Source organism: Sinohyriopsis cumingii, chromosome 14 (assembly GCF_028554795.1).
Source record: "Sinohyriopsis cumingii isolate HCF-2022 chromosome 14, ASM2855479v2, whole genome shotgun sequence".
NCBI lineage: Eukaryota > Metazoa > Mollusca > Bivalvia > Unionida > Unionidae > Sinohyriopsis > Sinohyriopsis cumingii.
In genome coordinates, this window is record NC_142974.1 from 123,798,127 (window position 1) to 123,824,840 (window position 26,714).

Genomic DNA, 26,714 nt, shown 5'->3' on the forward strand with positions numbered 1-26,714 from the left:
ATGAACACTGTCATTGTCACCAAAATTGAATAGTGTATTAACAAGAATATACTGTAATACTTCTACTACCACTAATAATAACAATACAATAATAATGAGGGTTTAGAACAGTGCCTAATCATTACAAACACTGAGCGCATTACAATATCAGAAACACATAAAAATTACAACACAATTACAAAAGCAACGACCTAGAAATTAAAATGTAAAAACATGTTGACAATAATTAATGAAGTAAACATCATAAGTCGTTAAGTTAGTTTTTGTAATCGATACCACTCTTGAATAAGATCGGTGTCCTTGTGTCTAAGATCTATGGGCAATTAATTCAACTTGCCTGGGCCCTGGTATGCTAAAGAATGGCAGAAGGACTTCTTTTTAACAGTGGAAAGAATGAAAATATGAGTACTAGAAGAAGAGAGCAAAGCTTTTAGATTGGGTTACGTTAGAATAGTGTATTAGACAGAAGTCAGTAAATAAAATGTAACATAGTGAAAGTTAAATGGTACGAGGAGGTGTGCTCAGTTCATTGTATTCTAAGGATGATCCAGGCAGACATGTTTTGAAAATTTTGAAGTTTCTGTAGCAGATACTGGGATGAACCAGATAGATGTAAATTATAATAAGCCAGTATTGAAAGTACTAAGGAACACACCAAAATAAAATTCTAAACGGAGCTGATGCAATTCATCATCAGATATACAGCCTTTCATGGCTTCCATTTTATCATCATTAATCTGCAGCGTCTTCATGTCAGTTAAATTTGCATAGTTACGTGTTATCAGAATACAATTGGTGGGACACCGGATGTTGATCTATGACACTTGAGAGCGGTTGTGCATATACAATGAAGAGATCAGGGCCAAACATATCCCTAACATTTTCCTTTAACATCATAATTCAGTAATAACAATATTGACTTCAGTAGGAGACAATATGATGCCTTTTGTTTGACAATGTTCATTTCAGAGAGAAAGTGTTTTTCAAATAAAGATAAATATCAAGTAAAATATTATTAAGCCTACAAAATGAAAAAACGTTAAATTCTTTAAAATGTAAATAAAGAAATGATATAATAACTTTATGTGAAATATGTCAAAGAATCACTGTATCATATTGTAATGTAGTTCATAAAAAAGAAATGCTGTAATAACAAGTAAAGTCATGAGAGTCTGGTGAAAAATCATCAAACATAAGTTCTCTTATTTCTTAGCATCTTGATAAAAAGCAAAGAAATTAATAATTTGCGTGAATATTTTCCTTTTTATCAGCAACATGTAAATCTTGGGATCTAAACACAACATTGCACTATCTTTCAGTCTATAAACAATATTCCTGAATCGGATGTCAACGTTATTTGTATTTATATTTAATGGGCATGGATTTTTAGGTCAACAAATCAAAACCGTTTTAATATCCCTACCTACTTTGACTGTGTTTGTACATTTGGCAGAGAGAGAGAGAGAGAGAGAGAGAGAGAGAGAAAGAGAGACAGAGAGAGAGAGAGAGAGAGAGAGAGACAGAGAGAGAGAGAAAGAAAGAGAGAGATTCAGCACTGAAACCCTTTTTAAATAAAGTCTTTATTATTGTTATTATTATTATTATTGTATATTATTATTATTATTATTATTATTATATCGTAAAAATGTATCACTATTTATACTAGATTCAAACGGTTAGAACCCGTCAGAAAAGGTAATATAGAAAGTTTGATACTTGAGTAGAGGATTAAATAAATGTAAGATGTTTGTCAGGCAGGAAATGAAGACTTTATTTCAAAAATCAACGAGAACAAACGTTGTTGAGGGTGATCTCTGGCATACCCGGTCCACCAATCCATGGATCTACAGTAAAGACATTAATATGTCACGAAAGGAAAAGGTGTCAAAGATCAGCGTCCAGTATCCATCCCTAAGTGCCCAGCTCTCAGTGACTATGAACCAAAAGCCAGAAATAGTGACCATATCCAGTGCCTGATGATGCAGTACCCAGTTTTTGGTATATGGTACATTCAGTGACCACACTCAGTACCTGGTGATGCAGTGCACAGTATCCAGCGCCCAGTTTTTGGTACACGGTGCACTTAGTGAATGTCACTTAGGACATTACCCATTAAGAACTCGGCAATTTTGAAAATAAATCCAACACTGACTCTTTGGAAGCATTTTAATTATCTCCCACAGATGCATCGCTGTGAGAATATATTGTCTCATTTCATGTTTTACTACAAGAGATATGTTACTTTGATCATGATTTTGCCGCTTAACAAAACTGACAAAACAATTAAAAGACATTACTTTTCCATCTCTTATACCAGACATGTGCTTATTACAGTTAGAAATTAGAATTATCCTGCCTATCTCTGATAGCAAAAATATGCTTATACATGTCATGCATACACTTAAATACCTCAATTATCATCGCCATTCTGATTTAATGAATTTTCATTCTTTGACGTGGCCAAAAATTACGTTTTACACTCTCCGAGAGGAAAAGTAATCCCACTCTCACCTGAAGTAAAGGATGATTCCAATGTCATGTTGGAATCTAAGAAACAAATCGAGTTCGTATATGGCCAAAGGAACAGCTCCTGCCTGGTTCAAGTCTTCTAACAAGCTCCGTGAAATCACCTGTCCACAAACATTAAAAATATCCTTTAGTTTGGTAGGATTATGTACGTTCTAACTGTGGTAGCTTTCCATTCTTTGTAAAGGTAACATTTACAATCATTTACATATGGGATGAAAAGTACAAAATATGCATGTGAAAATAATTTTTCTAATAGTTAAATAAACAATGACTTTGCAAATGAATTATCTTACAAATATATAACAATAAATGACTACACTAATAAATTACGCTGATTTTGCACAATGATGTAACAATATACGTTTAAAGTAATAACGGTTTGAATTTCTCACTTATTGAACACCTGGGACATGGGGTGATGCGATACATATGTGGAGTGTATCAATACGACTCGTGATAAACAGCCTGCAATATGATACATATTGATACAGATATAAATTTGATAGTCTTTCTATCTCTGGAAGGCTGATATACTGGTTGCATTTCCTGTGTGCAGATTACAGTTTTACATATAGTTATTATATATTTTTATGAAATTCTTATCAATTACAAGATAGCACAAATGATTTCAAACAGACTACTTGTTAGTTATTGGTTTATTCAACGTTTAAGGGAATTTAATTTAGCACGATGTAGCTCACTTTATCCACCAGTTCCTTTGTTTTGCTTCAGAAACATCTTATTACCAATTACATATCTCGCATAAACGTTTAAGACATTACGATGTTATCTTCAAAACATAAGAAATAATGAAATATCTTTGCACAAAGAAACTCTCAACTAGAACAAATCCATGCATGGGAACGAAGATGAATACCAACAAAATCTATCGCACTGTACTTCCTGCAGATGTAAACGACTGCTGTAGCTATAGGGACTTCGATTTCATATTAAAGAAGGAAAACACTTCAACATCTGCTTGTCTTTCTTTCCGCTCCCTATTTAAGAGCTCTAATGAAATAAAAATCTTCAGAATATGCCACATCTGGTTGTATAAGCAATAATCTGTTGCTTATTTCTGAGCATACTCTGTTCCTTATATGTGTATAGATAATATTTTGTGGTTCCTTCTGAAGAGGCATATACATAGCTAGCTTTGTCAGCTTGAATATGTTGGGAAACTAATGTTTATGACTGTTGCGCACAATTTCCCAGAGCTTAAAGATATAATCTTGAGGGTACATCTGCTCCAAAATAATATTTTTCACTAAAATAAATTACTTGCATGAATCAGCAGTTTAATGGCTACTATGCCAGATTTCGTTTCTGTTCCAGAGCGTTGTATAAGGGCTTGTCATCTATCAATATCATAGTCTGCTTGTGCAAGCTGTTGTATTTAAATTAATATCTTTACTCCTTAATGTCATTTCTTTCATCCATGTTTATTGAGTTTATGTTAACTATGATATAGGTAAATGGTTTTGTAGCTTATGATCCGAAGGGCTAAAGTGATTGATAAAAAATTAAATTGCATGTTTCTTTTAATTAGACTCAGCACTGAACTGGAAAGGAGATTGACGATCATGTCTTCTCTCTTTTGTCCAGCCAACAGGAACATCTGACTCATATTTAACACCCTTTTCGGGCTCGAAATCACACAATGGTATCGCCATTAACATTTTCCAAGCTCCATGAATCCTATATACACCATAACTTTAAACATTATTGTCATCATCATTATCATCAGTCAGTATTTGCCAACAAAATTGCAATCTGAAGATGACACGCTGAGAATCAGACATTTTGGGTTACTTTTAGGTAGCCCATATATTAAGCAAGCATTTCTAAAACTTCCTTGGTGGAAGGTTCAAACCACACCACAATACTTAATCCAGGGCATAATGTGCCAATGAAATTTCGTTTAACAACCATTAACAACCATTCATGTCATCCTTGAAGAACCCAGATGTGTAAAAAGTTGCCTACCTTTTAAAACATCTTGCAACAAGAACGGTGAAATAAAAGTTGTGTAGTTTGCTGAGCACGTTTCCATGTGCGGGACTCAAACAAATTTGCTGAAGTTCTCATGCTTCACTGTTCTCCAAATTTGCGAATTGTATAAACTTTACAGGATTCACGCAATCGCACACCCTGTCTGACAGCATCTTTATGTAATTTAAATATCAATTACTAAATTTTGCATGAAGTGAATATGTTGCTTTGTCTATACTTTCTGTTTGTCATGCAGGGAATAAACTACATTAAATTTTGATTGGTGGTTGTTGTTTGACCTCAACAGGAACAAGCAATAACCACCAATTAAAGTTAAATGTAGCAGTTTTCACCGCGTGACTCACCGGTAGTGTAGCTTTCAATAAAACCAAAAGTAGACAATATACAATTCAATGTAGAAACTTCATGAACAGGTGGTTGTTAAATGATGAATAAATTAATTCATTATACGTGTGGAACATGTTTGGAATGTATAATATATGGTGAGCAGTCTGCTGTGCTAAGATAATTAGCATGGCATTGGGGGCATATTACAAATCCTGTCACTGTGTGTTAATTAATAGACGGCGAGCAAGTATTCTCAAGTCATTTTCATTGTTCATAATAAGAATGATGTCTGCGACTGGGGAAAATTGTTTCAGATGAATTCTAAGTTTAAAAAATAACGAGGCAAACAAATAATAATTATTTATGACTGTTAAGATTAAAATAACTTGAACATGGTAAGAATTGTTTAGTGTCGATTCACCATCTCTTGTTTTTATGTGTGTTGTTACGGCTAAAGTATTGATGCATCAATATATAGACGAATCGAATAGTGAAGTATTTCTGTTAGATAATTGGAGTGTGCTCATAAGATGCACATTTCAAATGTTCTTCCATCGATGTGTTTCTATTGGCCCTACCAAATCATGCATGTTCTTTGAGATGATTTGAAGCCACATCAATATATTAAAAGAGCTGTTAATTATAATCACACTAGAACATTTTCTAATCACACCTCATCACATTACAATATTACCACTTTCTCGGTTACTTTTGAAAACACCTCTCTCAGAAAGATGAAAAACGTCTTTTTGTCTATATATTTGCTGGTATATAAAGTCAATGTGGAGTATAAGATGAATTTGCAGACTTGGTAAATTGTCAAATATTCAAGTCGATGCTGAGTATAAGACAATGACAGTTCAATCCCTCTGTTTCATCTTTTCACTATAGCTCGTTCCACTACATCGCAAATTGAATCTGCAACTTGTTTAGGTCGGCATCATTTAATGCAACTAAAAGTACCTAATTCATTTGACATGAGGTATTTTAAATTAATTAGGTATTTTTACCTACATGTAGTGACGTTGAACCGAACATTTACTGAATAACAGAGAGAACAAAAATGATGTGTAGAATGAAACAATATTAACGTCTGGTTTCTTGGATATCAGTGGTATTACTGTATGGTATTTGAGGTTACCTTCAATGAGAAGTTGCATTACTGTTGCTGCAATGCTTTTTCCAATTTTGTTTTGAAGATAGAAAAAGAGAGGCATATGTATTGGAGTGCCTTTTTCTTCTTGCCGATCGTGATCATAATAAAATATGCCCAAATATGGGAGAGAGTGCATACATTTTTCATACTATTTTGTAACAGTTTAGATGAAGTTTTTCTCAAAGAGTGAACACAGTAAATTAAATTGAATAGTAAATGGAAACTATTAAAATAAATGTCATACTCCTTCAGTTTCAAACTTTAAATTTTAACAATAATGATATCCATGCAGACTCAATTTAAGTTAAATCTCAAGAATGACCATGTAGCATGCTGTTTAATTTTCTTTGCAAGTAAAATGACCTCTCGATTACCAATAAGCCAGATTATCCATTTAGTGAGACTCAGTGCATGTACACATCCTGTATTTACTTGGCATTTGGCTTTGATCTTTGATTAAGCTTGTTGTAGTTTTAAATTGTTCTGTCAGTTCTGTCGTCAAGTAAGAACGCTGATATTAGTTGAGTAATCATCTGACATTTTCTGGCATTACACGTTAAAGTAGTCACAATAATAATATCAATAAGTACCTGGCATTTCCTAGCATTACAAAGCACCCTATTAATGATACCAATTGGGTTGCCTTGTTTCCATTGTCAAAGCATCACCACTTTGATCTTGTCTGCCGAATCTTGCTCTCAAATATGTTGTATCTGGAAGTGACTTGACTGCACATGTAGCATATTTAATTAGTATGTATATAACACTGCAAAGCCATGTGGTGCGACAATGGATACCCTAACTAAAACTAGAAGGAATAGTTTATCCAGTCGCATTAACTGATAATGAAATATTGTTTTGCCTCAGTACAATCGTCAGGTAACTAAACAATAAAGGCTGCAGTGGTTCAGACTCTCCCTCATATCTGGGCGTATGTTATTTGATCGTGATGTGCAAGAACAAATATATGATAGAATAGCTCTCTATATCATGGTTTTTCATTTTCTAACTTGTCTATTTTAATGCACATATATGTAATGTTACTAGTGCGTGGTGCTTTAGCGCAGTTACATCCGGTGTAAATTAATTTAATACAGATGACTAAGTGTTTTAAATATTCTTCGTACATGATATATTGCCCAAAATGAGAATTATTTTTACACATAAGTTTAGATAATTTTCACACGTGAAAGATCACATGACTTACGATATCGCTGTTTGAATGACATAATCCATATTCAAGTCGATTGTAAATCTGCTAATTATGTGTGAGCTGAAATCTTCATTAATGAAACCATCAGCAAAGTGTCTAGCATTTGTGAAGTTATGTCTTACATTACTTCCTTTTTTGGTGGGAATAGACTTTTATGGTTCAAGAATAGACTTGTACAGTTCAAGCTGATATTGTCTGTGCATCTCTGGTAACATATGTGGGTATGTACAGGGTCCTGCAAATTTTCTTCTCTCCACAGATAGATCAACGAGAAAGATTAGTTATTGTTGGTTAATGAGATGGCAACTTGTCTTAGGAAGTAAAAGAGATTGCATTATTAAAATAATTAAACGTCAGAACAGACTTGTATGTAGTTTAAATATATGTATTATCATATACGATACTGCAAGGCATGAATGATTGCTACTTGAGGAGGGAGTGGGGGTGATGAGTGACGGGACAGTGGCTCAAACTTTGAAAGCGTGGTCGTGTCGAAATTCTGGAGGGCAGACAACAATCGAATTGCTCCACATTATCACGACCGTGTTTCCATGAATGTTACACCCATATATGGAAGGCACTAAGAATGACTTTCATTTCCAAGAGTGTGGTATGAAGAGTTTTATCTTAAATGTCCAATCTCATGAAAAGGAAGTAGTCTGGTAGCTCAGGTCCGTCAGCAGAGGGCAAGTGTGATTGTGTAACACTTACAGTAGATATAATGCGTGGGGAATTGAAAGCCTCTTGTTTTCTCTCCCCTTCCTATCTGCCTGCGAAATAAGGACATACGACTGCCTATAATTCGGTTAGCTAGGAGAAAAATGAAAGCCTGTAATTGTTGAAAACCGCCACTGTGAATTTTCTTGACAATAGTCCCTTCTCTTGTATATTTATTAATAGGGTCATGCAGCAATATCAGACTGTGACACACGTTAAAGGGTAGATCTAGTGCTTTATGCTTTATCACCTATTTAACTGGATGCCCATTGTAATAAAAATTAATAACCAAGATGGAGGACGCTCGTAGAAAATAGAGGAACAAATAAGTACGACTGAAAATATGGATGATGAAATTTAAGCATACAATAGAATTGGTCCTATCTTTACAGTATCACAGCGAAAGTGAAACCTGGAACATCCAGGAATAATGGTAACCACCTAGCAAGTAGAAAGGAGAGTGAATATGTTAGAGTTGCATGGAAGAAATAGTAAAATGTATTTATTATATCTGGGGGCCTATAGGTCGATGAGCAAGCAATACCATTTAGCATGCTGAGTTATTTTCTTGGCAAGTACAACGACCTCTCCATTCCCCACAAATAAGTCTTCTGTATTTAGGTGGCATTTAGTTTTTTTTATGTTCACGTTAGTTGTTACTTTGAATTGCTCTGACAATTCTGTTGGTGAGAACGAACTGTGTTACTCGCTGAGAAACTTACAGGAGTAAGCACCTTCTATTTACTTGCATTACAAAGTACCCTATTCATAATACCCTATGGGTAGCCTCATTTCCTTATTGTTAGCCTAGCCTCACTAATTTGTCTTTCGAATCTCGCCCGCAAACAGGTGTCAGCCGAATAGACATATGAAAGGAAATCATGCTAAAACGAATTTGAAACTGATGAATGGACTACTGGATGGATATCATGTTTAAATGGATCTGGGACAGGTGAAATGACCTATGGATTAAACTTATGCTAAAATAAGTATGGGACAGATGGGCAGACATATTTATATAAAGCGACAAAACAACAGAGCCTTTTTGCAATCACTGTAAAGGAATGTACAGCTTAAAGTTTGTAGATCATGTTTTAAATTGCGCACCTTTATTCCAGCAGCGTTGAGTCTCATCAGCTCTTGTTCAAGAGGGAGCCACCGTGCAGGAATCTCTTCTCCCCAGTATGGCTGCTTTGATGCCACCTCTACAATTTTCCTCTTCAAGTCCTCCAATTTACTGTCCACAATTGTGTTGTCAATGGCAAAATCCTCATCAACCAAGTGAAACCTGGTAGGTTTGTCACTTAGATAAGTGCGGATGGCTCTGAAGTATCTTTCACATATCTCATGACGATATCTCTAGAAATATGAAGATAGTCAAAAGTAAGCAACATAAAACCCACCTAGATGATCAATAACTAATACAGTATTATACAATATGCATGTACATTCATCACATCCATCTTTTTATCACTGATATCTCATGATGGTACCTCTAGAAATAGCAAGATAGGCACAAAGGTAGCACGGACAAACCTAACTTGTTTATCACTAATATCACATTATTTCTAGAAGTTGCATGTATATTTTCAGAAAATGTGTGCATTAAACCACTGGTATATTAAATGTTGGCTCGACACTGGTATCGCATGATGATATATCTTGAAATATAGACATAGGCACAAAGTTAGCAAGGGAAAACCCACCATCTTTATATCACTGATGACTAATACTAATAACTAATAATATAATTTACATGTATATTCGCCAGAATTCGTGAGTAATAACCACTGGAATACCAAGACAGGGTAAGATAGGAAATCAAATCACTACAGGAAAGTATGGAATATCTCCTTCGGGTACTTTCAAACTTCTCTTGTTTTTAAAATATATTTCATATCCTAACCTGATATTGAGAATACAATAGATGCATGCATTTTTTGTGCACTTTGAGAAAAGAATACCATGAATGATGCAGTATATATGTCACCCCATGTTCAATAATCCTTTCTGTAGGCACTACATTTAGTAGTATCAGTCTGATAGAATAGTACCTAAACCTGCGTTGGTATTGATCGAGGTTTGGTGCCGAATTTCGTCTATTGATATATTTGCAGACAGTGAAGATACATGATCAGTAATTGAAAATAATTTTGTGCAAAAAACACTTTTTGTCTTTTAGTCACAATCATGCTGATCTTGGACCATTTTACACTAAGATCAACAGTGTTGCTACTTACTTCAAGTGTGAGCTATAGACAAAGTTTAATCCAGATGTCATGTTATTGTGTGTAAACCATTTCTCTTCATTCAATCACAGCAACATCGACCTTTTGTAACAGACTTCTTCCTTACCCTAGGTGTATGCCATCTACATTTTCCAGTCAAGGAACCTATGCTAATGCAAACAGCTGTTCTGCATAATAATTTGTTTTAAAAAAGTAAAATTAATTTGAATAATGTAATATTTTCCTGCTATTATTGTTTTGCTACATGTTTTCGGGCAATAGTCCCCAGACTAAGCTTACCCTTCCAATTAGTACTATGAGGTCTTTAATTTACAAAGTCCCATGATGGGATTGGCACTATATTCACCGGAAAGTATTTTCAAGGATTCAACTACCGAGTGCCGATAGCATCTCTGATCTTTCGTTTTAGCAAATAACAACATTTTGAAATTAGCCATTGTGTTGGCATTATTTCAGCAACAGTTCATTGAAAGCCATCTAGGCATCATAAAAGATCTGTCACTGGAACAGGTAACAGTATTTCATATACCTACTTATATGTATATGAGAACACACTATCAGAAATCAAAGAGCTACAATAAGACCTATAGGTCTCCTTTCAGAAAGCTTTACTTAACAAAGATTCGTGGTTTATGAAAAATGGCATGAAAGTTAATGCAGACAGGACTAACATATCAATGATTACTACGAAACAAAAGAGAGCAAATTTGATAAATGACAATTTTGAATCTTACATTTAACGAAATATTTGCCTACAAATGGTTACCAATAAGAAAATCCTTGACAGTCGTAGCTGATAACAGTTACAATGGAACGACCATATTCAAGTAATGTGTCATAAAGTCAGCTCATGTCTGAGATTCCTTAGCAAGATAAGGCCATATTTATCAACTAAACATAGGTTAATATATTACACATGTTATATACAACCATACCTAGTCTACAGTAATGCTATCTGGGGAAACACTTCTGGCAAGAATATTTATATATTATTCAGCTTGCAAAAAAAGCTTGCACTTATCTTTGATAATGCTCAAAACATACTATATGGAACGAATGATATTAAAATGTTAACTGTAACTGAAACAATATTTTGGAGAAAGACTAGACTGATGCACAAAGATTCAAACAATATGTCCCCATTATATCTCTATGAACTATTTCATGCTATAAGACATAGCAACACTCCCAATTTTACACCAATTTCAGCTAACCACCGTTCCACCCCAAAACCAAATAAAAACCTCATTAAGAAAATGGTTCACTATTCGGAAACACAATCCTAATGGCAATTAGAGAAAGTACAAATATACGTAACTTAGTTATAATCTAACTGAATGGATAACAAGATGAGCTTTTTCGATTTGACAAATACATTGTATAAATTCACTAACCATCCACTATATCATCACATTACCTGTAAGCTGTATATATATATATATATATATATATATATATATATATATATATATATATATATATATATATATATATATATGCAATCTACTTAATTGGAGCAGGATCATTAAATGGTATGATTATTATGCTCACATGCACATATAGCTTATCATAAATGTAATTTGTGTGTAACTACGTACATGCACTTTGAATGTAAATATGCATACAACAGAGGGTGATTAGGAGGATTCCATGCCACTAAATGTCTCACCATCTTTAAGTAAAGTCATTATCATGATTGTGATTATTATTATTGTCATTATTATTATTATTATTATTATTTCTTTTGCAAACTAAATCTTGATATGACCATCCATCTGTAAGTATATGTAGCAATAAGAATTTGAAGATGGTCGCTGTGGTGACCATAATGTAGGTCAAAACTGTACGATTTTGTTTGTTACCAACTATTCATCTTAAATTGTCAAGTTAAATCCCTTTCTGTGCAGGAGAAGTTGTAATAACACAATTTTACCATGAAAAAGATGCATCATCCAGTCCACTTCACTAGTTCCTCTTTTAGTTCACATATGCAGGAAACAGATAAACTGCTGCGAGTATCCTATCACAATACATAATGGTCATTTATATGGAACATTTATTACTGAATAAGACCTACTTATTCCCATGTCCAACTGCTCTACAGTGGAAAGACCTTATGAGTAAGCAGGGATGTATGCAGAATGGCAGGAAAACCTTTCCAAAACCAAAGAAAGTAAAGAATGATCTCCTGGGGAGTTCACTTTTTGAATAAGGAATTCGAGACAAACCATTTCTTCCTTTAAACTGATAAGCGTTGGAATCGTCTCTAATGTTTTCCAGTGGTAGCAACATTTTAAAATTAGCTATTGTGGTTGACATATTTGATACAAGATTGGTCACCAATTTATTTAGTTTCAGCTAGGTATCATAAGAAATCGATTGGCGTAAACCTCATGTTGATAAAGGCATACGCTTTGAAGGAGTAGAGACACAATATTTCCAAGGTGACCATCGTAGTGGCTATATCAACGGTCAGTTTTTATCATTATACTTTAATATTAGAGAAAAGAACTCATCCAATGAAAACCTCATGTCATAAACTTTCTATTCAAAAGTAGTAATAAAATGACTTTCAAGATGTCCACTTTTTTATTTTAGTTGGCAGTTATACCGCAGCAACTTAGGCTTGACTGAATAGTAACTGATTCAAAGTATATAATTCTGGAAAAGTGAATATGTATTGCAGAAATAAACAAACCCGTGACCTGATTCAAATTCTGGAAAAGTGATTATGTATTGCAGAAATTAAAATATCCATAACAAGAGACTCAAATTCTAGAAAAGTAATCATAATGACTTTTCGTTCATCCAGAAAAATTTTCTGATTCTTTAAAAACGTTTGTGCTTTATTAAGCAAGCATGGATTGCACTAGACTCAGTCAACAGTCCGTCATATATTATGCATATTTAATTTAATTATTTTCTGTTAGTTTTAATTATTTGTATTCCATTACATGTTATTGTAATGTAACATTGGTTGCTGGACTTGACCTTGTCCAAAATTTGATTCAATTCTGTTGGATCTGATTGATTGTTTTAAAAATTCTTTTTAATTTCATTTCTGTGAGCAACTAATAATAGCTTCATTATTCTCTATGGGCATGAGCTCTTTGACCAAATTATTATTCAGATAAACAAAGAAGCAGTAAATATGTTGATCACGGTCAGGATTTTGGAGAATTCAAAGTGAATTGTATAGGCTATTATGTTTTAAATAAACAAGGCTCATTAAATCATGCTAGAAAGTTATTTTCCATTAGGTAATGGTTATCTTTAGAAAATGCTTTATTCTGACCTGGGGTTAAACAGAGAACTATATTATTTTGTGACTGTCAGAATTTTACCACTTGTGCTTTAACATCAGGCACATTTTGATATGCCTTTCGAGTTTTGAGAAGCAACAATAACATGCTTTTTAATATGTCTGCCACGGTGTAAATGTGAGATTTATACCATTTGGATTTATACCAACTGGACATTATAAAACGTCGTATGGTGAACGTACAATGTCAACATGACCAGCCATCTAGAATAAGTAGCAAGATTGGATGTAACATTGGTACTTTTTCATTTAGGACCATTTTCATTTACGCCTTTCAATGAAGACCACATTTTTCATCCAGTTAAGTAAAAGGCCCAACACTTTTATGACGGATATAATGGTTGTCAATTGAACATCAGATCAGCACCATTTTCATTTATGCCCAACTAGACATCATAAGAAGTCTTTCAATGAAAATCACATTTCTTTAGGAGGAATAGTGATAACAATATTTTCAAGTTGACATCTATGCTGGCCATAGAGGATGTCTGACCAGCAGCATTCTCAAGTGGGACCACCTATACATCATACGAAGTCTTCTGGTGAAAGACCCATGCCAATATGACTTTTTACTCAGGAGGAGTAAAGATAACAATATTTGTCATGGTTGATTTGGCAACCTTACTGGACCACATATCATTACTGTTTTCTTTCAGAATCAGCTACACACGACATGAAGTCATTTAGTGAAAACCTTTATTGATATGATCTTTAGGTCAGGATTTCTAAGCAGCACCATTATCATTTGCGACCACCTAGACTGATTTGAATGTGTCTGTATAGTTTGATAACAATCTTACACTTAGTTTATAGTTTAGGACGATTGTCAATAACAACTTCCACGAATTAGCCGACAGACATCAGGCCAGACCATAAGTTCTCTAAGTATATGACATTACAATGTATTATTGATTTCGTTTCTTTTTTCAATTTCCTCAATCATAACTTTATTTCAGATAAGTTACGAACACTCATCAAGCTTCTATTGTGAATGGTAGGATGATAATTAGGCTGTTACTTACAACACAAAATGTCAGATTGGTTCATGTAACAAAAGCAAACCGTTCCCGAGATATCATCATCTTTTCATTTTCACTCTTGTCAACATTCAGTAACTTTTGAAAAAGGTCAGTAAATTGGTTTCTGTTCTGCTTCACATTTCAGGGTAAGTTTTGTGCTTTTTGAATCTTAGAGGATTGCTTTCCTTTGGAAGAATAAGCTATATTACATTTATAATATTCAAGAGAAGCACACCAACGTGTGCCTCTAGCCAAGCCAGTGAGCAAGATTGTAGAGATTTCTTTGAATACAGTAAAAGTGTAGAAGTCGATCAACCTTTTATACATGTACATGTACTGAATACACGAGACGTTTGAATATTTGTTGCCCAAATATATGACGGAACTAAAGATGATTGATTTTTCAGTTGGTATATGGCTGTAAATTATTTATGATGTGTTGGTCTTTCCATGGTTGGTCTTCATTCATTAGCTGATCGAACTTCAATCAGTAATGCCGACCAGCCACAGCACGCATACCGAGGTACAGTGGTGATTCACAGGTATTTATCCCTCTAGTGAAGAGTGCTATAGCATAGTTGAGAGTGGCAGGCAGTAAGTACTATACCGCAAAACATGGGAAATTATAAATCCTGTACTTATTTGGAAAAGATCATACCTATGAACATATGGACACACATAGACATACAAGTTAAAAGCAAGTCAAATGTCATTTCCTTTCTGTGTTATACTTATTATTAGTTATATTATTTAAAGAATCTGTTGTTTCTTTCATTTTTATATACTGCATTTCTTATAAAACTGTGTATTAACACCTTAGTTTGTTATATGCAGTTTGGGTTGTGAAACAATTGGGACCATTTGAGCCTGGTAGTTCCAGGGTATAATCACTCAGACAAATGGTGTGACACCTTTTCCGGACAGGACAATGTTAGATCAAGCTAGACTTGGTGCCATTTATAACTCGAAACTACACAAACTGGTTTTATAACAGCAGGCGTTTTGAAACAGCCCCAACAACATATATCTTGGAGTATTTTACATTTTCACGGACCTTATAAAGGAGTTTGAACTAGTCATCCAGATTGCTATATTTACTTATAATTATACATGGATCTGCATTAAGGACATTAACTTAGTCTTCATTACTTACTCTCCTGATCAATAGCCAAGTATTTGAAACCTTTTCAGTCTGTGACAAATAATCAATAGCAACAAAGTCGTATCTTAATTTTTCTCTCCTATTTTGACGTTTTGACAACATAGTCTCATGCTCTCAAGTATACCTTGTTGGCATCTGCATGCATTTTCTTCTTCTCTTTAATCCTTTGCCAAATGCTCAACTTCCTCTGTATCTTGGGCTGATCCACAGTAGGGAGGGCATGAGCACCTTCCAAATAAACAGTTTTAGTTAGAATCTGTAGGCTTTCTTATTCTCACTGATAAGAAGTGCGAACATAGCTCTTACCTACTGAAGATGGAGAACCACTTTTGTCATCAGAAACGAAACAAAAAAAACCAACAAAAAAACATTTGTACCCCCACAAATGTCCACTGTCTTCACTTGGAGCCCTTCCAGAGCTATATTCAAAATCAAAACAGGGTTTGAGAAAATAGTATTGAAATTATAGGAAAATACTGAATTTTAACACTGAGCTAAAGCAAGGTTCTGGACACGGAAGTAGACAATGGCCCACAAAGTAATGTACAGATGGGCACACAAATGTTTGTAACAATGGACATGTATGGATTCCAAATGGACCCATAGATATACAAATGGATACATATGGATGTACAAATGGACACATATGGGTATATAAATAGACCACATGGATATACAAATAGACACACAAGAATGTACAAATGTACATAAATATGGATAAACTAATAGACATACATATATAATAAAGAAATAAATTTCTCCATTTGATCACAGTAATATGACCTTAGAGATTTTGACCTCACAAGGTTTACTACGTACCCTATGTGAAAGCCAATGATGGGTCTGGATATGTGATGCTAAGCTAATTATATTGAGCATTGTTGTTAATTCCGTCAGTAACCTTGACCATCAATGTTTGACCCTGTAATTAACAAGGGTCTTCATTGCTATAAATGCAAGCAATACACTGTGTTTAGTATCTGTAGATGGTGGAAAACTTGAGTTATGGGTGGAAATATTTTCTTCTTTCTGCCACATGGAACTCTTTGGTCCTTCGACACCAAACATACAGACATTTTGTTACCTGATGTGCAAGCCATACACAAAGCTGTGTCAAAATATTGTATGAAGAGCTAATGTAAAACATGCACAGACCATTTATATTCTTTCTCAGTGACCTTTTGATCTTGAAATTGAATGGATTCTTCCTTACCCTATTAGTAATCCATTCCCAAAGTTTTGTCACTGCAGCCTGTCGACACGTAAAGGTTTTTTTAGTGGAAACAAAATTAGGCATTGTGTTGACTACAAATTGATTGTTTTTGTTGTGTTTGGGTGTAACACCATTTCTCAGTGCATGTTAGGCCAAGAACCCAGTAAAACCGCAACAAGAAGCACCGACCCACGGGGCGCTAATGGGAAATTTCTCACGTACCCAAATGAGTCATGCATGAGACTCAGACCCATGCCGACAGAGGTGATATTAAAGTGATCGGTAAAGACAAGCAATTTAGACCACTCAGCCTCCTGGGGCCATGACTACTAATTTGTTTAAATAATCATAGTTCATAATACCTGTCCCTCAGGATGACTCCTTAAATAAAAAAGAATTGGCCATATTGGCCTTTTGTCATTAGACTAATATATGGTAGCATTATGTTTCACCTTTGGACTGTAACATTGAATGCCTATGATCTTTGTATATTGCTTTCACATCGTGCCTGTCGCACTAAAAGTCTACTGTATTTGCATCATACTTTCACCTTTCACCTGACACACTGAACGGCTATGACCTTTTCTATTATGCTTGTTTCTGTTTCCTGCTACGCTGAAAGTCTTTGATCTATGTGTTATGCTGTAACCTCTTGCCTGCCACACTGAAAGCCTATAATCTTTGTATTAAGCTTTCTCATATATCTGTTGAAAAACTGGAAACTCAATGTATAGCATGTGACAGTCAGATATATCACAATTTTAAGAAACCTCTACCGGGTACACATTGATACTAATGATCAGTTACACTGGCACCCAGTAAAAGGGAAATTATATTAAATGTTAACCAGTACTGCTTTGTTGTAGATTTACAAATGCCAACCAAAAAGAGAGATATAAGAATAATTACTACTATAATATGTTGCAGAAAGCATAATCTAAGTATAAAAATAGCAATCTACATATTACATGCCATAATTACAAAAACAAAAACGTACATTTATGTTTGCTACTTACCTGGATATGCAGTTAAGTTTTCGTCACATATCAGCTACATCCATGTGAATTGCAGTTAGTACAAGAGTATAGACAAAACAAAAAAGGAAATTGATAAATTATGTATGCTTAACACTCACTTTAATTATCCACATGTCTACAGTAACTTTCGCGGATAGTCCTAAAGTCCACAACTGATGACTGTTGAATGCCATCACTGCTGAATTATTTCAGATTCTTTTAAGTGCTATTGATTTGTCCTTTTATCGGTTCAACATGTTTTTTTAAAAATCCCTCCCCTCTAACATTATTCATTCATATAGCACCCATCAGTGACATTGATAAAGCCCTTTTCATGATATCCTGAGAAATTTGTTTTCAATTTAGCTTGGTCCGCTACGTATGCGGCATCAAAATAGAGTGACATGTGGTTTCCCATTAAAGAAACCCATCTGTTTTCTTGGAACTGTTTTGATGTACATACTGTAAATAGAAAATAAGGAAACTAGACAGAGTCAAACTCTGAATACAGGGACACGTATCGTTGTTCCAATTTAACGATCAGTCATACACGTACTATGTGATAATATAAAAATAAGTTGTAAATAGGTTTAATAGATCATTTTCCTTTCGCGAGTACAGTATTCCATTTACCGTGTTGCAATGTGCAGACAACACGACTCTCGAACTGTAATCGTAATTCTTTGTCTTGATCTGAACGTGGAAGCTGTTACTGATAAACTATCAACTTCAAGCATTTCATATAGACAGGAAAGCAAGAGGTGGTGCTCTCCTCATATAGACAGGAAAGCAAGAAGTGGTAGTTATTAAAGGAAGGGAAGACCTAAAAAGAGTATATCAAATCCGTCTGGAGACAGATTACATTAGAGAAAGCGGGCTTTGAAAACTGCCAAGTTAACACCATCCTATTATTTTCTTGATTATTTTTCTTTTCAAATTAATAATTCATTGATTAAATGAAATATTTCATGCATTTAGTACTTTGCATCATTAATTCAACCTAGTGATAAATATATTCAGACTGTGTAGTTCCACGAATTTAATCCCTTGTCTTTAATGCAACCTTGAGTGAGAAAGAGATAATCTGTACAGTCAGCATGTATGCCTTTATCTATCCTTGCAAATGGGGAGCCTCCAACCCAGAAGTCATAATAAACTGTGTTAAAGGCACTGGATACACGACCAGAAGAAAGAAAGAAGTCTTTTGTAAAGGCACTGGGTGCATGGCCATAGGGTTACAGTGACTTGGTGGTAAAGGTACTTGACGCATGACCAGAAGGTTGCAGTGACTAATAATAAATGTACTGGACCTGAAGGTTGCATTGACTTAGTGGTAAAGGCACTGGATGCATGACCAGAGGATGCAGGAACTCGGTGGATAAGAAGTTTGCAGGGACTAATATTCTAATATAAATACATATCTACCCACATGCATTTTCCATGATTTCACTAGTAGTAGATTCCATTAATTTCCATTGTAAACAATGTCCACCATATTGTATTTGTAAGTGTGGTCTACTCTTTTTGTATTAGTCAATATTACGTGTAATGTATGCCTGGGATGTAACAAGTTTGAACCCTCATTTTTTGACTGTAGACAAAATGATCTCGCAGATGGATTATCCTCTATCATTTGACTGAATATTGACTGAATATTGAAGGATACAAATAATGTATTTTGTGATGTTACAGATTGTAATATGTGAAATAAAGATATTTATGTCTTTCTTTTGTGAATATAAGTGTTTCCCATGTATTGGAATACTGAGTTTTTAACTGACACATAGTCATACCATAAGCATACATGTCATTTCGGTCAGGCTATCAATAAAAACCATACTCTTTCGAAATGCCTAAGATCTTCTCAGCTGGCAAAAATATCATTACAGAATCATCCCATGGCAGTACCTCCAAGATGAATACATCCATAAAATCATTACACAACATATCCCATGCTAGTACCTCCATGACAAACGTCAATGTCAGAAAAAAAAAACAGAACTAATTCCAAGACCTTAATGTTGACACCTAATATTTCAAAGGAAAGATAATAATTTAGCCTGTTTAGTCTGTTTAGCCCAATAATCTAAAGCTTTTAGAAATTCTGACAAGAAAGAAGGCATTGGTAGCCCATTAACACAAAAACATTAACAAATTCAGACAGAGAAAAGCATCAGACATATTTTGCATTAAGATGTAACTCAAATGAATTTATTATGATTCATAAAAGTGTTGTTTGTTAAAGATGTTTTTATGCTTGGTGTTTATGGGAGATTAGGTGGTATTGGTATCGGATAAAATTGGCATATTAATGCTACATATAGGGGTTTAGATGGCAATGAGCTCAGAAGTAAAGTGACACATTAATGCCTGATATAGGGGTTTAGATGGCAATGAGCTCAGAAGTAAAGTGACACATTAATGCCTGATATAGGGGTTTAGATGGCAATGAGCTCAGAAGTAAAGTGACACATTAATGCCTGATATAGGGGTTTAGATGGCAATGAGCTCAGAAGTAAAGTGACACATTAATGCCTGATATAGAAGTTTAGGTGGTAGTGAGTTCAGAAGAAAAGCAGCGCACTAATGCTACAGTGAAGATATATCTATTGCTTATGGCCACTAAAGAGCAAAACTTTATTGATAGTTATGTTGGATTCACTAGTGTCTAACTTGTCTACATTACAAAGTCTGGATTAACATTACTCAATGGGACAGGATTACGTTCGGTTAAAATTATAGGGACATGTCACTTATACCTTAATGGACAAGGAAGCAACAGCCTGAAATCACAAGTAGATTCGTCTTGGGGTGGCAATAATTTTCACACACAAGGTACCTGCATATCATAGTGAGGCCAATGAAAGGGAGTCAAACGATATTTACAATGACTAGACCAAGATGATTTACTTCATGACATTGGAGGATTTTAGACTTGTATCAGACAATGATAATGTATTCATGGACTGGGTACTAGATGACATCAGGTAGTGATGTTTATAGGATACTGTGATTTAAAACAATGTGGACTAATCCAATATTTATATGCTGATTTTTTAAAAGTCCTTTATATCCTGCCTCACTACAGTGTAGACATTTGTATGTCAGTATTAGGACCAGACATTTTTATAAATCTATGCCTGTGATTTGCATTTGAAGTATCTGAAAGCATCTTATTTCCATTTACATCTATTTATAGTCATAATTTGATAAATCTGTATAATTATGGTCCGATGGGTCATTGGAATAGTCACACAGTATTGCACAGCAGGTAGATGCAGTGTTATGTATATTATTTGTTTGTGTGGTAGTTTAAACTATATTTTATTACATGCTATTGCAATTTCTGCTTGACCTATTGACTTTTTATTTCATTTTGTGTAAGCAACTAATAATATCTGTATTATTCTGTGTGTGTATGAACTTAAAATCAGGATGTTTATTCAAGTATACAAGGAGTAAATATGTTATCTGGGTCAAGTTTTTGAAATTTCCTAAATGAATTTTACAGGTTTTTGAGTTGTAATAAAAGAAGGCTCATTTGATCATTTTAGAAGTTTGTTTTTTATTAGGTAATTGGGTTAAGTTTTAGAAAATGAGGTCAAGTAGAGAACTATATATATAGTAACTGTGACGATTTCACCATTCGTGCTTTTACATCCAGCATTTGTATTATGTTGTGACCAGTTTAGGCTGAATTTTAATTTCTTCAAACTATTGAATTCAATAGATTATTTTCTCTGGAAATTAAAAAGTGCTCAGATAAAATTATTTAATAAAGACATGCTCTGGTATTTATATTAATTCAAACCTGGTGTTATATTTATGTGATTCATCAAAAGAGTGTTGACACATTAGTACTCCATAAGCTATAACAGACACTACATCGCCTTCAGTTCTGGATCTTTTCGGGACATGTACTAAGTTTTATTCAGGACTTTATATTGTTAGGACTTGTATGTGTAATTCTTTGATTATTTTGGGATTTAATTCGCATTACCATTAGTTATTTTGTCTCGTTCTCGCTTTTGTATTTTAGTGAAATAAATTATCTGAGTAATTTTACATTGCTTGGTGTCTTTTAATCTTTTGTCTGACTTATTCTAAGAACATAGACTCAAAACAGTAGAATTTAATTCGTCACATCAAGTTGTACTCCACATTATCCAGTAGAATGCAATACTATACTAAAGACAGTCAACTGTCTTACAATTCACCTGTATTAAGTGATCACTTGCCTTAAACATCCATTTGTAGTTGGGCCTTAAACAGAATTAATACAGAACTTATAAAGACCATTTATACAATTTACACAAGAATTAAGGTATTGCCTCAGACAGCCACATTTTAGTCATTCCCTAAATAGATTCATTCTATAAATTAACCACTATTAGGAAAATTCCTATCTTATGATGTCATTTAGCTCAAGTTTGATTGAAATGACTGACAATATTCATCTACACACAGGACAATATGGTGAGCAAAGGAGTTCTCCCAGTGAATCTCTCATACATCATGCATACAGTGTACTGAGATCAAAGGAAACATGCAGCTCCTCCAATGATGCTACAAACACATTGTGTTTTGAGCAATCTAGATTGCTATATAAAATTCATTCATCATTGTGTAAACTGACACACTGCAGAACAGTGACAATAGTCACATGAAAATATATTTAACACATCATATGAAAACTCTCCTGATGCTCTAGTCACATGACCAAGAAAATCATTTCAAAGGAGTGAAGTCACATGATATCGGTTATGGAATGTTAATGAGATATCCAAATTGTCCACCAGTGGAGCCCACAAATTTCACGTGGGGACATTTGACATATTGTTTAACTCCATGTGGATATACGAGTTGTCAAACATCAGAATGTATACAGAAAAACGGTGGAGAAAAAGCACCAAAAAAGCCCCTTCAACCAACCATAACTAACTTCCAAGAGAAATGCTGATGTATAAATGATTACAGTGCTTTGTGAAAAAGTGAGATCAGAACCCAAACAAAATAACACACATATACTGATTTATTGGACTACTTTCTTACTACAAATAATTAGTCATACAATTTGTGTAGCTCACTGACCTACCTGCAATACCAGTGTCGGAAAATGCATCTACTATCCTTTTTGTTACTTGTACAGATCCAAGGAAGGTCGAGGTCCTGGGTTTTTCTTTGGTAACAGTGACAGCCTTTGTTGATGCTGTGGTTTGTGTCTCTGACTCCCTTTCTTTTGCTACTGATTTTTTCTGAGCCAATAAAATTAAACAAAATTGGTCAAACTCCCTTGCAGAATATTTATATAACACCCAAAATCCATCATGACAACACCAAGTAGAATTTACTATTCATATCATTTTGAAATTATCTGTTCAAGTAAACAACGCATGAACCGCATGATGTATTTTTAGCATAACATTACACCATATATAATGCATAATGTATTTAGTGTTACATTACACAAAATGCTGCATAAAGTAGTTTAGCATTACATTAAACCATATGCTGCATAATGTATTTAGTGTTATATTACGCCATATGCTGCATACTGTATTTAGTGTTACATTTCACCATATGCTGCAAAAGGTATTTAGTGTTACATTACACTATATGCTGCATAATGTATTTAGTGTTACATTACATCATATGCCGGATAATGTATTTTAGTTTTACATTACACCAAATGCTGCATAATGTATTTAGTATTATATTAAACCATATGCTGCATAAGGTATTTTAGTGTTACATTACACCAAATGATGCATAAAGTGTTTTAGTGTTACATTACACCATATGCTGCATAAGGTATTTTAGTATTACATTATACCAAATGATGCATAAAGTATTTTAGTGTTACATTACACCATATGCTGCATAATGGATTTTAGTATTACATTACACATATGCTGCATAATGTATTGAGTGTACATTACACCATATGCTGCATAATGTATTTTAGTGTTACATTACACTATATGCTGCATAAGGTATTTTAGTGTTACATTGCACCATATGCTGCATAATGTATTTTAGTGTTACATTACACTATATGCTGCATAAGGTATTTTAGTGTTACATTGCACCATATGCTGCATAAGGTATTTTAGTGTTACATTACATCATATGCTGGATAATTTATTTTAGTTTTACATTACACCAAATGCTGCATAATGTATTTAGTATTATATTAAACCATATGATGCATAATGGGTTTTAGTATTACATTACACCATATGCTGGATAAGGTATTTTAGTGTTACATTACACCAAATGATGCATAAAGTATTTTAGTGTTACATTACACCAAATGCTGCATAAAGTGTTTTAGTGTTACATTACACCATATGCTGCATAATGGATTTTAGTATTACATTACACATATGCTGCATAATGTATTGAGTGTACATTACACCATATGCTGCATAATGTATTTTAGTGTTACATTACACTATATGCTGCATAAGGTATTTTAGTGTTACATTGCACCATATGCTGCATAATGTATTGTAGTGTTACATTACACCATATACTGCATAATGTATTTAGTGTTACTTACACCATATGCTACATAATGTATTTAGTGTTACATTACACCATATGCTACATAATGTATTTAGTGTTACATTACATCATATGCTGCATATGGGTTTTAGTATTACATTCCACCATATGCTGCATAAGGTATTTTAGTATTACATTACACCATATACCGCATAAGGTATTTACTATTACATTGCACAGTATGCTGCATAATGTTTTAGCATTACATTACACATATGCTGAGTAATGTTTTAGTATTACTTTACACTATATAATGCTTAATTTATTGTAGTACTACATTACACCAGGGAGAAGACATACATCTTTTAAAATATCCTGAGTACTCCAGCAATTTCTTTATCATCATTAATCGACAATTCTTAAATGCCTAGGCCAAATTTAGCTGGTATAAAGTCATGCAGTAGTATGCCATAAGCTGTACTGGAATATAATTTCACATATTACTTGAGTATGGGATCTGTAGTATCTTTTTGTAAGTAACTGGGATATCATGTATGTACGTGGTATAAAACGTAGTACACTGGATCACGTTTTCAGCAATAATAATCAGCATCCACGAGGAGACGTCATACTCATAATTTAGTCAAAGCTGTTTATGTGTAATACTGAATCATTTAGAAAATGTTTATTTGTATTAGAAATTCAAGCGAGAAAATGCTGTGTTGATTTAATATCAATAGAGATGCTAACTCGTTATTCCTTTCCAAAGACCAAAATATATTTTGAATGAGTTGTTTGTCTTTATTATTGTATGTGGGTTGGTGGTTGATAAACTAATTTTATTTATGTATTAATTACCAGCTATTATAATATTGCGTTATATATTTTATTGGCACTAGTCCCCAGTCTAAGGACATTATTCTCTTCTCTGATTAGCAACTGGGGTTACAAAATACAAAAATAACATTATACTAGTCTGATTGAAGGACATCATATTGGGCTGGAAGGGAATTGAACAATAATAACTAGTAAAGATGCCATAGTTCAGTTTACTCTCCTCAGTTATTAACTATATTATTAATATACTGCCTGGTATTATAATTCTGGTGAATTTGTGAGGCCCATTTTCTAAGATATCAAATTCACTTACCATTGTTGTCAGTAGGACGTTCTACTGACAAATGGAGAGTATAAGATAAGGTGTTGATTGATTGTTGCCAGTAGTATGTTCTACTGTAGACTTGAAGGTAGCTTGACATCCTGTTGGACTGATACAGTTGAAGATGCAAACATAAATACCCTCACTTTTATGCGCTAATGATTGAAAGGAAAATTGCCAGAAATGGAAGGCAGCTTTCATGACATCATTCAAAGAAGAATGATCCAAAACATTCTTTTCATAATCTAAACAACCCACCTTGTAATTGTAATAATGGTTACTGAAATATCATAGACACCTTTCAGAGGAAGAAACATACAGTAAATGCCCTATATTGTCTCATTTCATTTACACATAACCTTAAATGTATATTGGACATATTAGGCTATCTAGATCATTCCAGTACAGATGTGACTGGGACTGGACATTTCAATATGAACAAGAATTACAGAAAATAGCTGAGTCTTAGTCCCAAATACGGGTTGTTAAGAACAAAGTCTGAATATCAAGGTTCACAAAAAAGTGTTTGAATCATTGTTACCACTGAAACTTTTACAACCCTTTCCAATGACAAAGCATGAATATCACTCCTTCTTCTCACTGAATTTAATAAAAGGACAAATACAATTTTAAGGGTAAGGTTTACAAAGGTAGATCTGCCATCCCTAACAAGCTGGTCTCAGTGAAAGCATTTATTTTTCCATAACTTTGATCAGTTTTCAGTAAGGTGCAACAAAAGATCATGTACTGTTATTGTAAATTTGGAAGCATGGATTTAAAAAGTTTGGTATTAAAAACTGATACATCTACAACAAACATTATGTTCATCTTAACACATAGACCTCATTTACATTAAGTACATACTCAAACTTCACTTCCAAACCATATGTTGCTCAATGGCGTCTTACTGTCTCTGAACCTGACATAATTCTTGGATTTCGTTTTCTTCATTTCACATGATGCAGGCAACTAAATCTCTTGATACAGTACATATTGAAATTGACATGTTCAACAAATGTAAGTGTATCCCTTCCTGTTTTTATTTAGAACATTCTGAATATTCATTTTATTCTTCTATAGTGATCATTAAAACTTTCGCTTATTATTATCTC

The 26,714-nt window shown here is 33.9% G+C and overlaps 1 protein-coding gene across 1 annotated transcript in view; it reads right to left on the minus strand.

The window, feature by feature from the left end:
• Positions 1-26,714, minus strand: part of LOC149784759 (uncharacterized) — an 89,240-nt gene that overhangs the window by 42,779 nt on the left and 19,747 nt on the right. The window contains exons 4-7 of the mRNA XM_089933045.1: positions 23,032-23,191; positions 15,832-15,935; positions 9,063-9,314; positions 2,512-2,630 (exon numbers count right to left, since the gene is read on the minus strand). Coding sequence (XP_089789171.1) covers positions 2,512-2,630; positions 9,063-9,314; positions 15,832-15,935; positions 23,032-23,191 — 635 coding nt within the window. The remainder of the gene's footprint in view (positions 1-2,511; positions 2,631-9,062; positions 9,315-15,831; positions 15,936-23,031; positions 23,192-26,714) is intronic.